This window comes from Nesoenas mayeri, assembly GCF_963082525.1.
Source record: "Nesoenas mayeri genome assembly, chromosome: 1".
NCBI lineage: Eukaryota > Metazoa > Chordata > Aves > Columbiformes > Columbidae > Nesoenas > Nesoenas mayeri.
In genome coordinates, this window is record NC_137541.1 from 150,966,434 (window position 1) to 150,985,257 (window position 18,824).

The following is an 18,824-nucleotide window of genomic DNA, read 5'->3' on the forward strand; positions in this document are numbered from 1 at the left end:
GCTCAGGGCGGCTGGCGCCCCGGCGAGGGAGGTGGGAGGGATCGCTCGAGGGCAGGGGGCGGGGCGGGTCCCGGGGTGGGACTGCGGTGCCGCCCTCTGGTGGGAGCGGGTGAGCGTGCGGGCGGCGGCTCCGCGCGGGTTTTCGCGCAGCTGCCGGGGCGAGCGTGTTTGTGCGTGAGCGTGGGTGGGTCGTTGTCGCGCGTCGGGAGGCGCGAGGAGCGGGACCGTCTCTCGGCGCGGGCGTCCGTGTCGTGCCCTGTGTCCCTCACGCGCACGACTGTGGGGCGGCGGGTGCGTGCTCGGCGCGTGTGACCGCGCGCAGGGGTGTGTCCGTTGCGTCACTGTCACGAGCTGCGGGGGTCAGCCCCAGCTGTTGGCAGCGGCCGTGACCCGTGAGCGCGGGGCTTTAGATTGGGTATCATGAAAAACCGCTTCACGGAAAGGGTTGTCAGGCATTGGAACAGGCTGCCCAGGGAAGTGGTGGAGTCGCCATCCCTGGAGGGGTTTAAAAGACACGTAGATGAGGTTCTTGGGGACGTGCTATAGTGCTAAAGTTAGGTTATGGTTGAACTCGATGGTCTTAAGGTTCTCTTCCAACCAACTATGATTTTCAGGGCCCTCTCCTGCTGTGGGCTGAAGGCAGCCGTGGCTTGGCCCTGAGGCACTGCTGCCCTGGCACAGGCCATCTGCCCCACCCTCACCTGCGGCAAGGGTGTTGGGTAACAGCTTAGTCTTATCTTAGTCTGCTATAGTCTTATCCCTGTAACTCGTGTCAGGTGAGAGCTGTGAGGAACATCATCCAGAGGTGAGGTTCTTCCCCCAGAGGGTGGTGGAGCACTGGAACAGGCTCCCCAGGGAGGTGTCACGGCCCCAAGCCTGACAGTGTTCAAGAAGAGACTGGACAGCACCCTCAGACACATGGTGTGAACTGTGGGGTTGTCATATGCAGGGACAGGAGTTGGACTCTCTAGTCCTTGTGGGTCCTTTCCAACACGGTCCTTGCCACATCCTATGATCAGGGCCCAGGGCAGCCTCGCCAGCTCTAGGCATTGAACTGTGGTTCCCAGTGGGGAAAGCAACACGAGGTGATAGAGCAGTGTGAGAAATGGCTTTGGTGAGCAATTAACCCACCTAAATTCTGTATTGCCTCCAGAATATGTTCCTTGCCACTGACTTCAAACGCAGACTAAGATGCAATTATCTGGCCTAGAATTAATTTAGTCTCAGCTGTATCAAAGCACTCGAAGTTAATGGTTTGTTAGCTCTGAAATAACACATCTTTGTATACCGATGTGTACATATGTATCTGTATCTGTTCCAAGCCAAAACAGGGACTGCTAGAGACTTGTGGTTGCATGGGTAAAACTAATTGTGCTTTCACATAGTTTCTGATGTTGTTTGATGTTTCTATAAACAAGAATTTTAAGAAGTCTTTTTTTTTTTTGAGAGAGAGAGAGAGAACTGGAAAAAAGGTGAAGTTCATCTATTGACAGATGTTAGCATAGTAACAGAGATAGGGCACCCAGGCCATTTGATCACTTTGTAATTCAATGCTCTTCTCTAAGCTGTTAAGGATACACTTTCTTCATCTAAAACCTCAGAAGCACTTATTTTGCTACCAAAATCCTATTTCTAGTACTACTGGAAAGTGTGCCAACAGCAGTGTGCTTCTGCTTTCCCAAAATGACTGCCATGTCATCCCTCTCCTCATTAGAGTGCTCCAGATGAATCAGTGCTGAGACAGAATCCTTTAGGCTTCCAGGCCACCTTCAAACATTTTTACTTAGGACTGATTTGAAATGCAGTTTAGCTACTACTAGCTGATAAAGTCAAGTCCGGCTACTCTGAAAGTTGATGACTGTTCCTTGGTATTTGTCCCTTTTCACTCATGCTTCCCATTTCCACAAAACATCCTAGCAAAGTTTATTTGTTCTTCAGGTTGGCTTTCATAGTGCTATTACTATAAACAGACATTAATTTCTTAATACTGTGTTTCTAGCTGCGCATTTTTAGAGACAGAAATGTTTTATTTTTGTTTGCTTTTCCCTGCAGGACTTCCAGTAATCTTCATTCTTGCCATGTGTTGCCAAAAGCAGAAGTTAGTCAGCTTGAAAAAGGACATAAGAAACAGCTCTGGTCAAATGTTTGAATGAGTCATCTGCAGAGGAGTTGGGGTTAATGGAGGTGGGACATCAGCTGTTCTCAGGTTTTGATCACTGTTTTTGGAACCTGCACTGGGAGTAGAGAAAGGTCTGCAAGCTACTTGCAGCCTGACAGCAAATGAAGTAGAGATGGAGGCCCAATGTCAGGTTTAAGCTTGCGTTACAGCAGTCTGTCCCTCTTCTGGAAAATTCATGTCTGCAAATGGAAAACTGATGTATGCTTGGATAACTACCAATTAATATTGATACATAACTTGCATCAAGCAACAATATGGTGGCAAGAAATTGGTAAGTAAAGAACATAAGGCTATCAGTTGAGAACTATGTTGATCTTATGTGCTGTGGATCATCACCTTCCTAAGCCTTTCTGTAGTTGTGTAGAGACTGCACAAACCCCAATCTCTATGTCATTGTCAGCAGAAATATTACCAGGTGTGTGTGTGTGAGCCAGTTTTCCTAATGAAACAAATCTTATGCAACCGTGTTGGCCATCAGCCTCACTACTCAAAAACTGCTTGGCCAACGTCAATCAAACTTCATAGCAGGCTAAGACATAAACAAACAAAGTTACAGCTTCTGTAAAAGCTGGTATATAGACAGCCTGGAGGGGCCAAATTTGTGCAATCACTGAGGGAAATGTAGTCCATACCCAATCCCTACTAATTTTGTTTGACAGAGCTGCTGTCCAGCCAACCTGCATACAGTTCCAGATGAACCATGGGACAGCTCCTGGCCCTGGAGAGCCATGGATGCAGTGACTGCTTACAGGAAAGAACATGGGAAATACCCACAAGATCTTGAAGCTGTTGCTACAGTACAAACTTCTGCTAAGTCTAGGCAGAGTACTACCATGGAAGACAGAGTACAGGCTGGGAATTTTTACCAGAAAAGACTTTCCATGAAACATGACTTCATTTTTGCTGTAGACTTTTGCTGATTATTCCCTGACTTCACTGAGTTATTTTCTTTCTGAAGAGACTTGCTAGAATTAGATAACCAAGGTTATAGTATAGAGTCCGTTCATCCCTAACACACCTGCTAAGGATGCTAAACATACAAACAGGTCTATCTGCATAACAAATCAATGCACTAAAGTTGCCTGAAAGGTGCGTGACTTTTTTTTTTTTTCAAAGATTGATAGCACAAAGAAAGGAAGAAAGAAGCTGCAGCAGAGCAAGGGAGTTAAATAATAAACCCAAGTTCAGATAAAGAAATAAAGCGGAAGCTGAAATACTGAACTGAGAAAACAGGACACAGGGAGTGGGCAGGAAGGAGACTCTTGGTGGCTTGTAAGGGGAGCTGCTGGACTTGAGAAGCAGTTGCAGGTCAGCCAGCAGCCTTTATTCTCACACTTGCTTGCCCTCAGAAAATGTTGGGCTAGATGACAAGGTCTCACATTTAGGCAAATTGCTTTATAAGTACATATAACATATGTCTGGATGAGGTATCTGAATGTTTTATGTTAAACTGAATTAAATGGGAAGGTTTTGGTAAGATTGGAGAGTCCCTTCCTGTATCCCAGATTCCTGCTATTACTTTCATCATTCCACAGAGCTGCTATACAATTTGTTCCAAGGATACTGAATTGCCAAAATCCAGGTTTTCAAGACACTTTCTGAACGTGGATGCTCTACAGAGGAAATCTGTTCCTTTGCTACAGCCCAATGTCTTCAACACTGGCTGATCTTCCAGGAGGAGATGTATAGCAACCTCTGCCCTGTGGGCACAAATACACTCGTGGCAATGTAAACCAAATAGCTGGCATCAGACCAACACCTAGTTGAGCCTGGATGCTCAGTCAAATTCTGTCACCAGCTATCAAAAAAGCAATCAAATGCAGCTATTTTGCTGTGAAGAAGTGATTACCATGCTGACTAACAGAACAACTGCTTACCTGTTTGGTTCAGCACATACAAATTCAGGAATAGAAATTTGAGAAAAATCCAATTAAAAATGAAGACCAGAGAAAAAAAGTCACTAGCACCTTGGCCTGTCAGTCTCTCCCATAGCTTTGGATCCTCTGAAGCCACTTTCAGACCCATTTGGAAGAGTACAAATCTTCAGAGATGGATACAGTCTCTGTAGCTTTGGGAGGTCAGGTGAAGATGAGCAACTGGATAAAGAAGAACAAAACCAGTGCTCCCACAAGCAGAAAGGCAGAGGTAAGCAGAAAAACCCTCTGCAGTGCTGCTGCTTGAGGTTATTTGATAGTGATGATAGAGTAGGGGACAAAGAGCATACAACACAGAAAGACCAGCTTCATTATTTCCACTGCTCATGGAACAACTCATTTTTAATTGCCATACCAGAGTAATTTGGCCAAAGAGTTCTGGTCTATGGCAATTAAGAAAACCTACCTATCACAGCACTTTTAATCAATTAACATTGCTTCTTAAGGCAGAACCATTTCGGTCATTTTCAGGATAACACCACTGCTTTAAATAGATTGTTTAAAACCATTGAACCAGGCAGTCAGGGTTCAGAAAGGGGAGGCAGTAACATTCACCGCTTGATATCAATTACTGTGCACTGCTGCCAGCTTTCTGTGTGGATAAAGCCTCTGGCCATTACACTTCTGTGAGGCGCATACTACTTTTTGTTTTAAAAGTCCAGTAAGATGGATCTGATGAGTTTCCATGGGCATAGACAGTTAACTACTCAGTGAATGGTATAATTAACACTGAAGAACAAACTGCACAAATAAACAGAAGTGCCACATTGTCACAAAGGCTAAGAAATTAATATTTAATATGCATCAAAGATTTTATTTGCATTAACTGAAGATTCAAATATTAAAATAAGTCTACATTAAATTACAATATTAAATATATTTTAAATACAATAAACTAAATGTGTTTAGTTTGTAAACACAAAGGGAACAAAAATAATTCAGAAGAATGCAATACAATTAATGACACCAGATGACAGAACAAGGACTTTAATCTGTAAATCCACAAGATGTCAACTCTTAGCAATGTTTACTTTAGGAAGAGGTGGTGGCTTTTTAATTGATGCACAAACCCCATGTTACATAAACTTAGTTAGGTATCTCTCAAGAAAATATTGCTCAGTTAAATTCTCATTTATGCCATGATCAAAACTCCTTTGGTAGCTCTTTTTCAGAATGAATCACACTAGTATGCAAATCCGGAAAGTAAACAGAGTCTTGTAAGTATTAGAACAAAGGGAGTCTTCCTTATAGTCACAATTATCTAGCAGATCTACAGTGTCTTTCATTCTTTAATTCAAATCAACTTGCATATATACAGTATGTAACAAAGTACTCACAAAATCCTCAATCTTTCAAGACAAAAAACTATGCTTTCACAATATCAAGATCATAAAAGTCATCTTTAAGAAAAGATTTTGTTTTTTAAAGTGGAGCACGCTGTACAGTAGTTTCCCTGTATGTTATTTTCAAGGCAAAACTAAATGTTACTGCAATTACATGAACACCAGTTGCCCTAAAATGAGGTAGGGCCTCTTTGACTCAGATCTAATCTTTGCCACCCATACCAGCAGAAGTAGTAATAAAATAATAATCCATATCTTAGCTAAATAACCCAACAACTCACTACACACATGAACACAGTTGTCCTCTTGGCACTTCAAGGATCTCACTTCAAAACCTGATTTATCCAAACCAGAATGAAGCTTAAAATTATTTGAAAGAAAATCAATTGAACACGAGTTTAAGGGTTTTCATGGTGCATAATTTCAAAAATTCAGTGTATTTCAACAACACTGCTTGTACATAAGTGTTCATCAATCAAGGGTTTTTTAAAAGTTACCCAAGTTGTCACTGTAGCTAAAGAATGCAGCATATAGGGTCTTTAGGGATGCAGTTAAGAACAGAGAAATGAAGAAACGAGACTTGCATCCAACACAGAAGTATTTCTCACACAAGTGATTTTACTTTTCCATCCAACTTCAATGACATTGTTAAACAAAACTGTAAAACTAAATTTTGAAGAACCCAAAAGAAAAAAGAAAAAAAAAAAAAAGAGTAACTAAAAGAAATAAAAACATGACATTGAAAATTAGTAAGGAGTCTTGACAATGATGATAATTAACGTGTCATTTTGCTTCTCTTCCACAGCAGTGCATGCAGCTGGTTGAATAATATACTACATCAACCTGAAATCTGCGAACAGGGAAGTCTGGAACAGCATAGGTATTTGGTGTCCTGAAGATACTTGTGAATGATTTTGGTTTTTATTTTTTTTGGATTTTTTAATTTAAATAAAAGTATTTCTCCTCCATTAAGCAACATAGTGGTACTGATTGGGGTTGTCTTTGTCTCTCTCCATATAGTCTCTGTCAATGAGAGATTCGATCCTCTTTTTCAAGTCTCCAGGCTACAACAATAGATGAGATTAGTATAACAGTAATATAGTCTCCAGGCTACAAGAATAGATGAGCTTAGTATAACAGTAATATAAATGCAAATACATTTCAAATATATTTTATGTAAAAAAAAAAGGAGTGCTAACAGCTACATAAGAAAATGTGCCAAAATAAATATCTAAATATAATTTCCTACTGATACTCTGGCTTATTTCTCTTCACACACTCATTTTAATACCTTAATATTTGGATTTGATTGAGACATATTTCACATTTCTTACTTTTACGGGCAAGCTCAATGGAAAAATACATTACATATTTTTAGGATGGTTGGAGAAACAAAATCAGTTACCTTTACGGGAAATTTCAGTTGATTATACAATTCAGAAACAAGGAGATTATGACCAAGAGTCTTTCTCATCTTCATTATTCGCACAATAGCAGCATCAATCTGATATTGCCTGTCTTGAAATACTCTTTCAGTTGTGCTGACCTGTTCCTCAACCTAAAGAACAATACAACACCACAAATCACATCACCTTTTATTGGTATTTTTCAATCAATCACATTTCTATAGTTAAATGAAATGAAACTTGTGTATTCTTATTCATCTTTGAGACAAGCACGTGCAGTACTGCACGCTAAGAACTAACTGGATGAAGCAAGCCACAGATAAAATTAAGGATAATGTAAAAAGAAAAAAAAGTAATCTTATTTTAAATCTATTTGATTAAAGTGGATCTTAAAAACTCACTTCAGATTTTTGAGAGAACACATAATAGTTTGACAGCCCAAATACAGTAGTCTTTTGTATCAAACTGATCAGCTCCAATTTGACTTTTAAGGATTTCAATATGCAAAGGCAAAAGGGAAACACCTCAGTGTTAATGAGAACACATCACCTTGTGTCAGGAATTTGAATTCAGGTACAACAAAGACATCCACTGCAAAAACAGGGAGAACCTTGACTTTTAAGTCTCTTAACCACTAAATAAGGAAGTGGTGATATTTGATTCATGAGTTCAGTACAGTACCAGAACTTCAGCCATACCACAAAAACTAAGATGGACTGAAACATCTACAAGATCTTACCAGTTTTAGGCACCTAAATTTGCAAGCACGGGAAGGAACATAAGCTGTTCCATTTTCAGTGAGTTTTAAAATCTTTAATGCCTCTGCGAGTCATCCTGACTACCAAAACTGTTAAATATCTGCTTCCTTTCTCCATATGCAAAAGGTGGAGGTGGTAGGAGATGCAGAGATTGTGTATCTCCCTGGGAGAAATGCAGATAAACAGTTAACATAAAGAGAATCAATGCAAAAAATAAATACATACTGTTTCCTTCATTTGAATTTGGTTGATCTTTATTCTAAACAATTTGTGCTTGAAATCACCATTAAAGATGAATTTATCTCCATCTTCTACATCCTTGCCCTTTGGATTTTTAATCAATACTCGTGCTTTTCCACAAGCTAAAGACTGCAAGGTTCTTCTTAATTCACTGTCCTCTGTGAAGAAGTTCAAAGGATGGGAGAAAGCAGAACAAAACATCATAATGAAGAGCATTATGTGATTAATCTAGAAATACAATAAAAGTTACTGGCTTTATGTTAATACTTTCTTGCAGCTAAGTTCCAATGAGGTAACAACTTACAGCCTTGGAGCTTGGTCTCACATCTTTCACAGGTAAGTGCTGAGATCATGCAGAGAATTATACATGTCAAGAATACACTCAGGCTCATCTCAGTGAGCTTTCTATCCATAAATAGTTTCAGAAAAGATTTCACATTAACGTGAGCCTGGTTTTATTACTTTAGTTTTGTTTGGTAGTAACAGGACTTTAGAAGAAAAAAAGTATCAGTTGATGACAAGAAACTCAAGCCACCCATTTTAGGATTTCATCACTATTTTTAACACACACCAGATAATATATTATAAAATAAAAAACCAGAAGAGAAGTCTAAATTGATAAGAAGATGCTTTGTGACAAGGCAGAGCTGACAGCTATTACACTCACAAACTTCCCTCACAACAGGAAAGTAGTAGAAACAAGTGGGTGAGGAAAATTTTATCTAGTATGATTTAAAGCTAAAAGCATTTGGATGAGTAGATAAAATGAAGTCTAAAACATTCTAATAATGATGTTGTGAAGTCTTGTATCAAGATTTTGCATTACAACAGCCTCTGCAGTCTGTGAAGGAAAGTATTCTACAATATAAAATTATCACCGAATGCGTTGGATCTCCTGAACAGAGTTTTAGGCTAAAAATTGAAAGAAAGGTTTTGCGATGTAGTGCTGAAGTACAGTGTAGCTAAGTAAAAGATTAACACTCTTATTATTTCTAAAATACTTTCACACAGAGTGATCTCTTCCTTTTTTTAAACTTCCATCTGTTTTATGATTACAAAAAAACCCTTTAAACCACATTGACTAAACAGACATTTATTATGTTTAGTACTTTTTGGGCATTTCACCCCCAGTAAATGCAGATTGTTGAGTTGTGGTTTTGCCCAAACAAAGGATGATGTTCACAACTCTTGGTATACTTTGGAGCTTTGCTTCTGCCCTGCATGCTAAGCCACAGGTCACAGTGTGCCAAAGGGAAGGAATCTGCAATTACCTATCAACCACTGAAATAAATGCAACACCTACAACTCCTAGAGGCTTTATTGATAATGAGTAAGGCAGGTAAAACAATGCTGTATATTTGGACGACACATCTCAAAGAAGCACAGTTACTAAAGAGAAGGCAACCATTCTTTCTCTGAATGATGGTTTATGCATTTTCTAACTGTACCAAGGACAATCTCATCTCTTTAAAGAAACTGTTGGTAATTTATTGTAACAGTGACTGGAAAACACAAGTTCCACCTATGGCCAGTTAATGCAGATGAAGACAGCAATATCCTAAAGGTGCAGAAATCCACATGATGTTTTGTTTGATTTGTTGCTGGTTGTGGTGTTGGGTTTTTTTGTGTTTTCTTTTGTTGGTGGTGGTTTTTTGTTTGTTTTTTCTTTGTTTTGTGGTGGGGTTTTGGTGGTAGTTTTTTCAGCAATGCGGTTATCACCCATGAAGTACTGTTCTACTTGCCAGGAGTGTGACTTTTTGACACCCTACAGGGCACTGCTCTTCTTAACAAACCAGTTCTAATGTAAATAGGGTACTCCTGCAGCAGTAATGGAAAACAGCTGGGCAAGCTCTCTGTATAGCTCCATTGAAAATACTACCTTGAATCACCCCCAAATGACAGCATGCTACAACACCTAATTTTCAAAATATAATATTTGAAACTGTAATAGAATAAAAATAATCTGTATGCACAGCCTTTATCACTGCTTGAATTTTAAGAATTGCAATGCTACATTTTGTAAATCTAAAAGATTGTTAGCAGTACCATGTGCTACACAGCTCTTACTATGAATTTTGTCACGTATCTATTTTATCTACACTAGGAAGCAGCAGCAGTGTGTTTTCCTCATGTCTTTTGGTGTCTGTATACTATTGGCTCATAAAGTTTGTCCTAAAGATCATGGCAAATTTCTTAAAGTTAGGCCATAACATACCGAATCATAATTGGCAATCACTCAATGAATAAATTTAAGAATCACAAAGTATTCTTCCTACCTACACCAGTGGCCATTTTAATTTCTTCAAAACTGAATTCATCTCCTTCGTTAAACATAAGCAAAACTAATGTCTGAAAGAGCGATACTTGAAATTCTTTCTTTCCCTAAAAAAGAAATATCAAATAATTAGAAGTAATATTCAGATAATTTTCTGTTCTATCTCCCAAATCTGACAAGTTACAGAAGCTATACACTCTTTTTTCTATATCTAGAAGATGTGCATTTTCGAATGCCTAGCACACAAAAGAATCTGCCTGAATGCAGTATTGAGGAAACAGGGTATTTTAAAAACCTCTTCTTTTGCTCCTTTAACAGTAGCAATACAGCACACGGTAGAAGCTCATTAGAATGGCCTTATATTTACTTCACATAATTTACTTCATTTTAATCACAATATATGAAATTCTGGCTTTGCCACCATCGAGAGCGAATCTCTTCACATTTCACCCAAGTTTCATTTTATAGAGATGAGCAAACTAATGCAAAAGAAATCTCGGCGTTGGATCAAATATGAAAAAAAACAAAAGAGAATTTGGTTTACTATGATACAGAGTGACAGTATTATCAGCAGCACAATGTCTGTGCAAACAGGCAATGAAAAAGGACATAAATCAAACCCTTCAGACAGACATAAATGCTTCTGTCAATCAACAACTACAAACCTATCCTACTGTTACATACTGTCTAAACCACTAAGTTTCATTTTCACAACGAGTTAGTAAAGGAATTCAAGTTTTTTTTGTCTTTGCCGTGGCTCAATTAAGCTGCAGTATTAGCAAGGCAAGACATTCCATGTGACAAAACCACATTAAGAAACAATGTGGTTATTTAAGACTTAAATAATTCAACAAGCATTTAAATTTTAACCACAGTCATTACATCACTCACACCCTTCAATCCCTTTTTGTATCAGTGAAGCATCCTACAAGTGTCACCAGTATTTCTATGATCAAAACAATTCCATATTAAAATAAAATTATGCTGCTTTTTTTTAATCACCTTCCTGCTTTATTACAACCTTCTTTATTTGAATGAGCAACAACTCCTATCAAATACAAATGTTAACAAGAGATATCACATAATTCTCTTCTATTAGCTAGGTAGTATTTCACTTTAACTGTAAAAGCCCATGTTCTACATAAAGTAACAGTATGGAATTGCGACTGTTCCTCCAGAAAAGTGTTACTACCTTTATAAAAAATACAATACATGACTGGACTCCAAATTATTGGCTTAAATTTTATCCCAACAGGCTAAGCATTAAACAAGTAAACTCACTTCCTTAAATTCCGCCTTCAGGACAGCATGCCCTAGAGTGGTCTGCCACTGAAGCTTTCGACCACTGTGTTTTCCCAGGTAAAAGGTTTTAAATACCTCTTGAAGCTTTATCATCTGTAAAGCAAAGAGACAGAAAAAATTGTTTATGTTAGACCAGTGCAGTGATGCCAGTTGATTCCACACATGTAATTCACAGTACTCAGAATCACAGAATGTCAGGGATTGGAAGGGACCTTGAAAGATCATCTAGTCCAATTCCCCTGCCAGAGCAGGAACACCTAGATGAGGTTACTAATCTTTTTAGTTCTCCTCAACAATGTTTCATAGCAAGTGTTTTCATGTGAAAAACTAAATACAAAGAGCAAAATTCTGTTCTCAAGTGCATGCATGCTATTATGCACAAATCAAAGTCTCAATTCAAAAAATAGCTTTTGATTTCCCTTTTTTGGTTGTTGTTTTTTGTTTGTTTTAAATAAAAGTAAAATAACCTCCCAGTAAAGGGTTTTAAACCTCAAAAATACATACCAGTTTTGTCCTGAACTTTGAATCTGACCAGGGAACCACAGGACAAAAAGCACACATCTTAGATCTATACACTATTACCATCTACTCCCAAGCTCTTCCTTTAGTTTGTCCTATACATATTCAAGTCTGATTTAAGTACTTTATACCCTCTTGTATTTCAAATAAGGGGATTTTACCCCTCCATTTTCATGACGTTTTGCTTAGGTTGGATCCTTCTGAAGTAGCCTACTGAGGAAATGATGCCAGAGAAGCAAAAGCAAAAAAATTCCACAGCTTCCGAACCGAATGGGAACATTGCTACCACCTCTGGCCTCTGCAGTGCTTCCCACATTTCAGATGTAGCCAAGTAGTGCAGGAAATAGGACTGCAAATATCTCATATCTGTTCCTTTTTCAGGTAAATGCCATTTAAATGCAGGGGCTAATTCTGTGAGACACATTGCAAGGAACAGAGGAAGGATCATAGAATAGTTTGGGTTGGAAGGGACCTTCAAAGGTCATCTAGTCCAATCCCTGCAATGAGCAGGGACATCTGCAACTAGATCAGGTTGCTCAGAGCCCCGTCCAGCCTGGCCTGGAATGTCTCCAGGGATGAGGCATCTACCACCTCTCTGGGAAACCTGGGCCAGTGTTTCACCACCCTCACTGAAAAAAAGAATGTGCAGTACCATAACTATTGGCTAGATCAAAATGTCTAACTGATATAGTTAAATTAAATTAACTAAATTAAGGCGAACTGTCCAGTTTTAAGTGATTGACTGCAATGTTAAGTAGGACACTGATTTGATTTTAATACTAATTTGATATTATTTTTATTATTATTAAAAAGGTAAAGAACATACTAAGTGAAACAATCATCTGAAAAACAAAAGTGGATTTTATCCACTACATTTTATTTTTTGCAATTTTGGAATCTTTAAACCCCTTAAATATCTAGCAGAAAAACATTACATCAAGGGCATTAATTCACCCTATATGATAGTGATTATGATTCCACTCCATAAAGTGCTTTTAGAAGAATTCAAACACTAACCTCTGAATTTAAGTGGACTTCCATAGGTGTATAAGTTGGCCAATATCCCATAGTTAATATATTTACTGTCAGGTCTATATTTCCTGGATCGCTTTGGTTCTGCAGATACTAAAACACAAGAGACAAACATCATTTAGGTATCCTGTCTGCATGCTAAATTAGAAAATACATATATTTAAGTTAAAAATTTAGAATTAGGATAATAAAGAAAAATTTCTACAGGCCACATCCTCGGTTAGACATGCTCTATCAGGATTTTGAATAACTATTTAATGCCCCTCTCCCCAATTTCAAATCACAGCAAGAGTTTGGAAGTAGAAAGAAAAGCACAATGTGCCTCGAAGTATCCTAGACCACCGCATTTACAGGATATTAAGGTCAAAGAACTTCAATCACATGCAAATAAAGCAAAAGAAAAGCTTTTGATCAGAAGCCAGGGCGAGAAGTGTAAGACCAAAAGGATCCCCTGGGACTTCCAGATGTCTGCTAGACAATACATTTTCATAAAACTTAAGCAGAGCATCAGTCAAGCCAGGCTGCAAAGTCTGTGACAGAAAAGTCACTAGAGTACTTTATTACAGGAGCAAGTGTCCTGTGGCAGATCTCTACCCCAGTATCGCCATAAATAATGCCCCAAAACAGGTACCCAGTGAGAAGGGCAACAACAGGGAGAGCATATACAGTATTTCCTCCAGGCATTCCCTTCATCACCGGCAGTGTGGAAGCTTTGGGGCTGAGACATACATGGCTTCTGTGCACTTGGCAACCTCCAGGGAGTGTCTCTGGTGTGGGTCATTCATAGAGAATTCAACAGAGCAGCAACAGTTTACAGAACGAAGGGATATGGACTTTGAAGTATGTTAGACAACTAAATCACTACATGTTATTTAGACTGTAATTTACTTAAAAAGGAAAGAAATAAAACTGTAAAGTCAGTCTCTCTCTGAATAGATATACGGTAAATAAACTATGTTCTATAAATAGAACTATAAATAGACTCTTGTTACTATGACCAGGGCCTGCTCAAAAGCTGTTTAATTTTATTCTAGCTTAATCCAAGGTATAACACCACTAAGTGCTTCCCCATCACTATTGAAAGTTTAGCACAAACACAAGCTAGAAGTACCTGCTTAAACTGAACCATGACATCTTTTGACAGTTCCATGTCCTTGAACATGCCCTCCAGTTTGCTGGTAAAAGCAGCGCCACATTCTGTCACACAAATTAAAGCAAAGATCCCACAATTACAGAACAAGCAATAAAAGTTTAACCCGAGACAGCCAAGTCAGATTTGTCAGGGTCCAGAGCACCCACAACAAGGAACATGTTCTAAGGATTTTGCTCCTCTGTAGGTACATTAAAGAAACCAGTCATGTATCTCAGAGGTCAGCCCAATAGTTCTCACTGAGCACAAAGAAAATTGTGATATGCTCAGCTGTTACTTAAAATCTGGCTTGTCACTTCATAAAGCATGAGAAAATAAGGATTCCAAATTACACGTCAAAAAGTAATAAAAATTCAACACATCTGAAGACACCTACCATGTTTAAGCTTCGACAACATGGACTTCTCAGCATCTACTGATGCGCTTTTCCCAACCAGGAGTCTTTTGGCCAAGTCTTTCTTATAAAATGCCTCAAACACATCTTTACCTGTATGGAAATTGAGACAAAAATAAAATACAACTGAAATTATACATTCTATTTTGCATCATTGCACTTCAGGTTTGTGACAGAAGCCTTTCTTGAAAAATATGTAGACAGGTTGTTCATTTAACATTTTATTAACATATCTTGAAAACTTTTTATTTATTTCTTTTTCCTCCCCCAGGATCAATGGCTGCCTTGTATTTCCCATTGGAACAGCTGCAAATCATAAGAAATCGTTCTGGGATCCAGAAGAACATTTTCCTTCTGGTGGTCTGATTTATTAAAATTAAAAAAAAAAAAAAAGGAGAAAAAAAAGAAAAAGAGTTCCTATGTATTAAAGAAATAATCTTCAAAAGCCTAAGGTGAAAAAAAAAATGTCACAAGTCTTCTTACTTGGTTTGCCAATAGCCTTTTGAAATAAATAGGTCAGACAGGCACCCACAGAATTTCACACCTTAAACCACAACTTCCACAAATCTTTTCTACTGATAGTGCAAAGATACCAGCAAGCTGTTTCACTTTTAAGAGGAAGAAATTCAGTGTAACTCAAGGCACTATTTGTGCTGCTACAGTAGCCCCTCCTAATTCCTTGCAAACACCTTCCAACGCAGTGATTCCTCTGAGACTCTTCCTTCTTGTTAGGGAGTAGATTACCTCAGCTTATTAAATTACTGAGTATACTGCTTCTTATGGAACTTGGTTAGAAACTGCTTATATAGAATTCACCTAGCATAAGTTAAGTTTGCTTAGCATAACTTCTGCAAGCTTTGAACTTCCTGCTTTGTTAAGTAAAAAAGGCCTCAGTGTCTTCGAGCTTGAAGATAAGGGGAGCCGTGTCCCTGGAGATAAGTAAAGGAACAGAACGGTGCCTAACAGAAGAATGTTTTGGCAGTTACCAAGAATCTATATTTTCCAGCTGCAGGTGTAAAATAGCAACTGAAGGTCAGAGCTTTAACTGACAGCCTGCCTGATGAAAATGTAGAGATTCAATGAAGGGGAGATCCCAGACTCTAATTTTGCAATTGGCCTGGAATGATGTCTGGGGGATGGGGACTTGGGCTATGGGGGTATAATTGCCCAAGTGTTTTTCTGCTGATGATCCCTCTTCAGGAGGCACTCAGCTTGATTTGCTCTGTGTTGTACCTTGCAAATCAATTATTTTAGAAGAATTTCTGGAATCCACACCTGTGTCTCTGCTATGGGAAAGCTACAGTGAATAAACTTCCTTCACGCTTCTCCATTCTGCCCTCTGGTAAAGTGTTGTTTTATGAAACAGCATCAAGATGCTATCAAAAAGTCAAATGCCCAGAAACGAACCACTAATTATCATCTGCTCTTGAAAAGAACTTTTATGCACTAGATAGCTCAAAATAAACTTCAACTCTTAGCTCAGTACTACAAAAATATTAAGAGAAAAGAAGTTGGTTGAAGTTTGAGATTTAACAGAGATTAATCTCTTAGGCTGACAAATTGCCAGTGATAATGTTTTCATTCACCATCTCCATCCACTAGCCTTTGCATTTGATAAAAATCATGATGCAAATGATATTGCCTTGTGACTGATTTCTTGTCTGCTTTCCCATTATATTGTACTTGGTTTTGATTTTATAAGAAAAGAACCCACAGCTCTCAGGACAAACAGAAATCAATACAGAATTGGTAGTTTCTGCCTATTCCACCCCAGCCCAACACACACATCCCACTTCCCTCAAAACATGGACTGTGCATCTCTACTGGACACAACCACATATTTTTTTTCTAATATCCAATCTAGCAAAAAAAAGTCTCCTACCACATTCAAAGGTTTTGCTCAGATAAGGACATACATTAGGGAAGTGCATTTCAAAAGCAGTAAAACACAGCAATAGCATTTTCTCCCATCATTCTGAGCCCTCCTCTGTGCTCATTCTCAGGCATGATGAGAACAGACAACTCATTAGTTGCTGGGTTTTCATGTACTTTGGACCCACCACCATCAGGCGGGCCAGGAAGAGAAAATCTGTACTAACCTTTCTGAGACATTAGAGGAGAGGTTTTGGTAATAGATATGGCTAATTTATGTGGAAAAAAGAAGGAAAAACCCAACAAATTTCCACCAACAGTTCTAATTCTCAAGTCTCTACTCACAGACTGTGAAAAGTCTGGAACTTGCCAATTTCCACAGGACAAGTTTGTCCTCCCTGGTGTATTTATTGTGCTCCTTTAGATGTAAGACAACCTGAACTTAAGACCATGTTTAGCAGAAACTCATGCTAAAAAAAGATCTCTTACATTCAGAGGAATACAGTTCTGCTAGCAGCAAGAAAAACATGTTAAATTGCATCAACTGCCAACAGATATTTCTTACCATGAATAAACCTAAAGATGATCATGATTTTGTCAAGGATTCTTTCCAGCTCTTCATCTGTTGCTTCTTTATTACCAGCTCTTAACTTGGAATCCACATATTTCGCTACAAATAAATAGAACAGTTTAATAGCTTAAAAAAATTTTCTGAAATCATCGACTTAAATGCCTCCCACTTGAAATATTACTATATATTAAAATATAGGATAAGTGCTAATTTTTCTATTTTCTGTTTCCCATCCCTGTGTTCAGTGGAATGACAGAGCCCTATTGCACTACTGTCATAAAGGAAAAGTATCACAAGAAGGAAGCATCCAAGAAAAAAAAGAGAACACAGTAAAACCATTCAAATTAATGCATTCCAATTAATGCATTCAAAGTTCCCACATTTTATGTTATAGCCATAGCAAGCACATTAACTGTTGAAAGACAATGTTTTGAAAGTGTACAATGCACATGGATGTATTTTATGAGAAACAGAAACAAAACAACACAGAGGACTACATTTTGTAGACCTTTACCACATCTGTCATGCTCCTTGGTAGGAACACACCAAAATTTAAACAGAAGCAAGTTAGTAGCTTCAGAATGCCAGAAGTAAGGTTAAGCCATGAGTTTAGCTAAGTATTTATTAAGCCACATTAGTATCCCTATACAACCTTCTGCACAAGAAGGAAGCCTTTGCAGAAGCTGAAACACCACAATTCAGAAACGAAAGCAGCCCATATCATGGCTTTAACCTGTATCACTAGGTTGTGAAATTTCTCTCTACATAAAGCTGGTTTTGGAGGGAAGCTACAAAATAAATAGAATAAAGGCAAAAGAACATACAGAGGAAAAACAGCCAACCAAGGAGCGAGATCCTCTCCCAATGTAAAATGCCACAGTTTTCACTGCAGGCAAAACAGTCAGAACAGGGATAAACCCCATAGTAGTACTTTTAAGATGGTTTTATTATTTTTCTCCTTAATGAGCACTAGTTCCCTTTCCAAGGTAATAAGATTTTATCTATTAAACTCCTCGTATCTGAAGGCTTTAAAATTGTTCTCCCAACTTCAGCCTTCAAGTCAGACAGATGTGCTGTACTTTGTCCTTTCTGACAATGAACTCCTCTACTACCACAATTCAAACCAACCCCCTTGCTTTTTGCCACAGCTACTCTTCCCCCCTAACCTCTTGCCCCACTCGCAGCATCAGCAGGACGCTGTGGGAGCAGCTGTTAGCGCCAGGCAGCACGCAGGCAGTGGGGCAGGGACAGCAGAGGCTGGCATGCTCCGGCAGGACACTGCAAACAGCACACCCCAAGCTTTTCGGACCCGACACGCTCCCAGGTTTTGCCTCCTATAGCGGAATGCGTACTGCACTAGCACACTTAGTAGCATTATCTTATCATGCTTTCTATAGATTTTTGAAATATTTTACAGAAGAATATTTGTGTACCTATCAATTCTGCAGGCTTATTTGGTCTCTTGTTGATAAATGTTTCAAAGGACTCCTTCATCAAGTTTATAAATTTTTCATTTTTCTGAAAGCACACTTCTATGATATGGTCCACTTTATCCTTAAAATCTAGTAGCTCTTGCACCATATCCTTGTCCTTTTCAGGATTAACCACTATTGTTGTCCCAAAGTTCTGTAAAACAAACACTTTTGATAATAAAATACTTTTGAGCGCTACCTATCTCCCCCAACAGACACATTCACCCTTATAAAATTTATCATTAGAAAGAATAATCGTTTTTACAGAGCTACTTATGTGAATTCAAGTTTTCAAAAAATGAGATGCACTGAAATTTAAAATAAAAACCCAGACACACATTAATGGATTTCAAACAGTAGTGTTTGATTTAAAGATT

General features: G+C 38.6%; 1 protein-coding gene and 1 long non-coding RNA gene across 3 annotated transcripts in view; one reads left to right on the top strand and one right to left on the bottom strand.

The window, feature by feature from the left end:
• Positions 1-71: 71 nt before the first annotated feature.
• On the top strand, positions 72-6,371 carry LOC308041873. Its single transcript, XR_013922280.1, has 4 exons — positions 72-109; positions 2,053-2,450; positions 3,715-4,324; positions 6,262-6,371. It is a non-coding gene; the product is annotated as an uncharacterized lncRNA (long non-coding RNA).
• The window catches only part of CUL4A (cullin 4A), a 37,449-nt gene continuing 23,517 nt past the window's right edge, over positions 4,893-18,824 (bottom strand). Inside the window, exons 11-20 of one of the 2 annotated variants that reach the window (XM_080346764.1) lie at positions 18,409-18,601; positions 16,970-17,074; positions 14,515-14,625; positions 14,100-14,185; positions 12,974-13,081; positions 11,417-11,530; positions 10,137-10,242; positions 7,846-8,018; positions 6,862-7,014; positions 4,893-6,520 (exon numbers count right to left, since the gene is read on the bottom strand). In XM_080346764.1, the coding sequence (XP_080202890.1) occupies positions 6,425-6,520; positions 6,862-7,014; positions 7,846-8,018; positions 10,137-10,242; positions 11,417-11,530; positions 12,974-13,081; positions 14,100-14,185; positions 14,515-14,625; positions 16,970-17,074; positions 18,409-18,601 (1,245 nt within the window). In that variant the 3' untranslated portion in view covers positions 4,893-6,424. Of the gene's footprint in view, positions 6,521-6,861; positions 7,015-7,845; positions 8,019-10,136; positions 10,243-11,416; positions 11,531-12,973; positions 13,082-14,099; positions 14,186-14,514; positions 14,626-16,969; positions 17,075-18,408; positions 18,602-18,824 lie in introns of those variants that run through there. The other variant, XM_080346765.1, reaches the window with a different exon arrangement.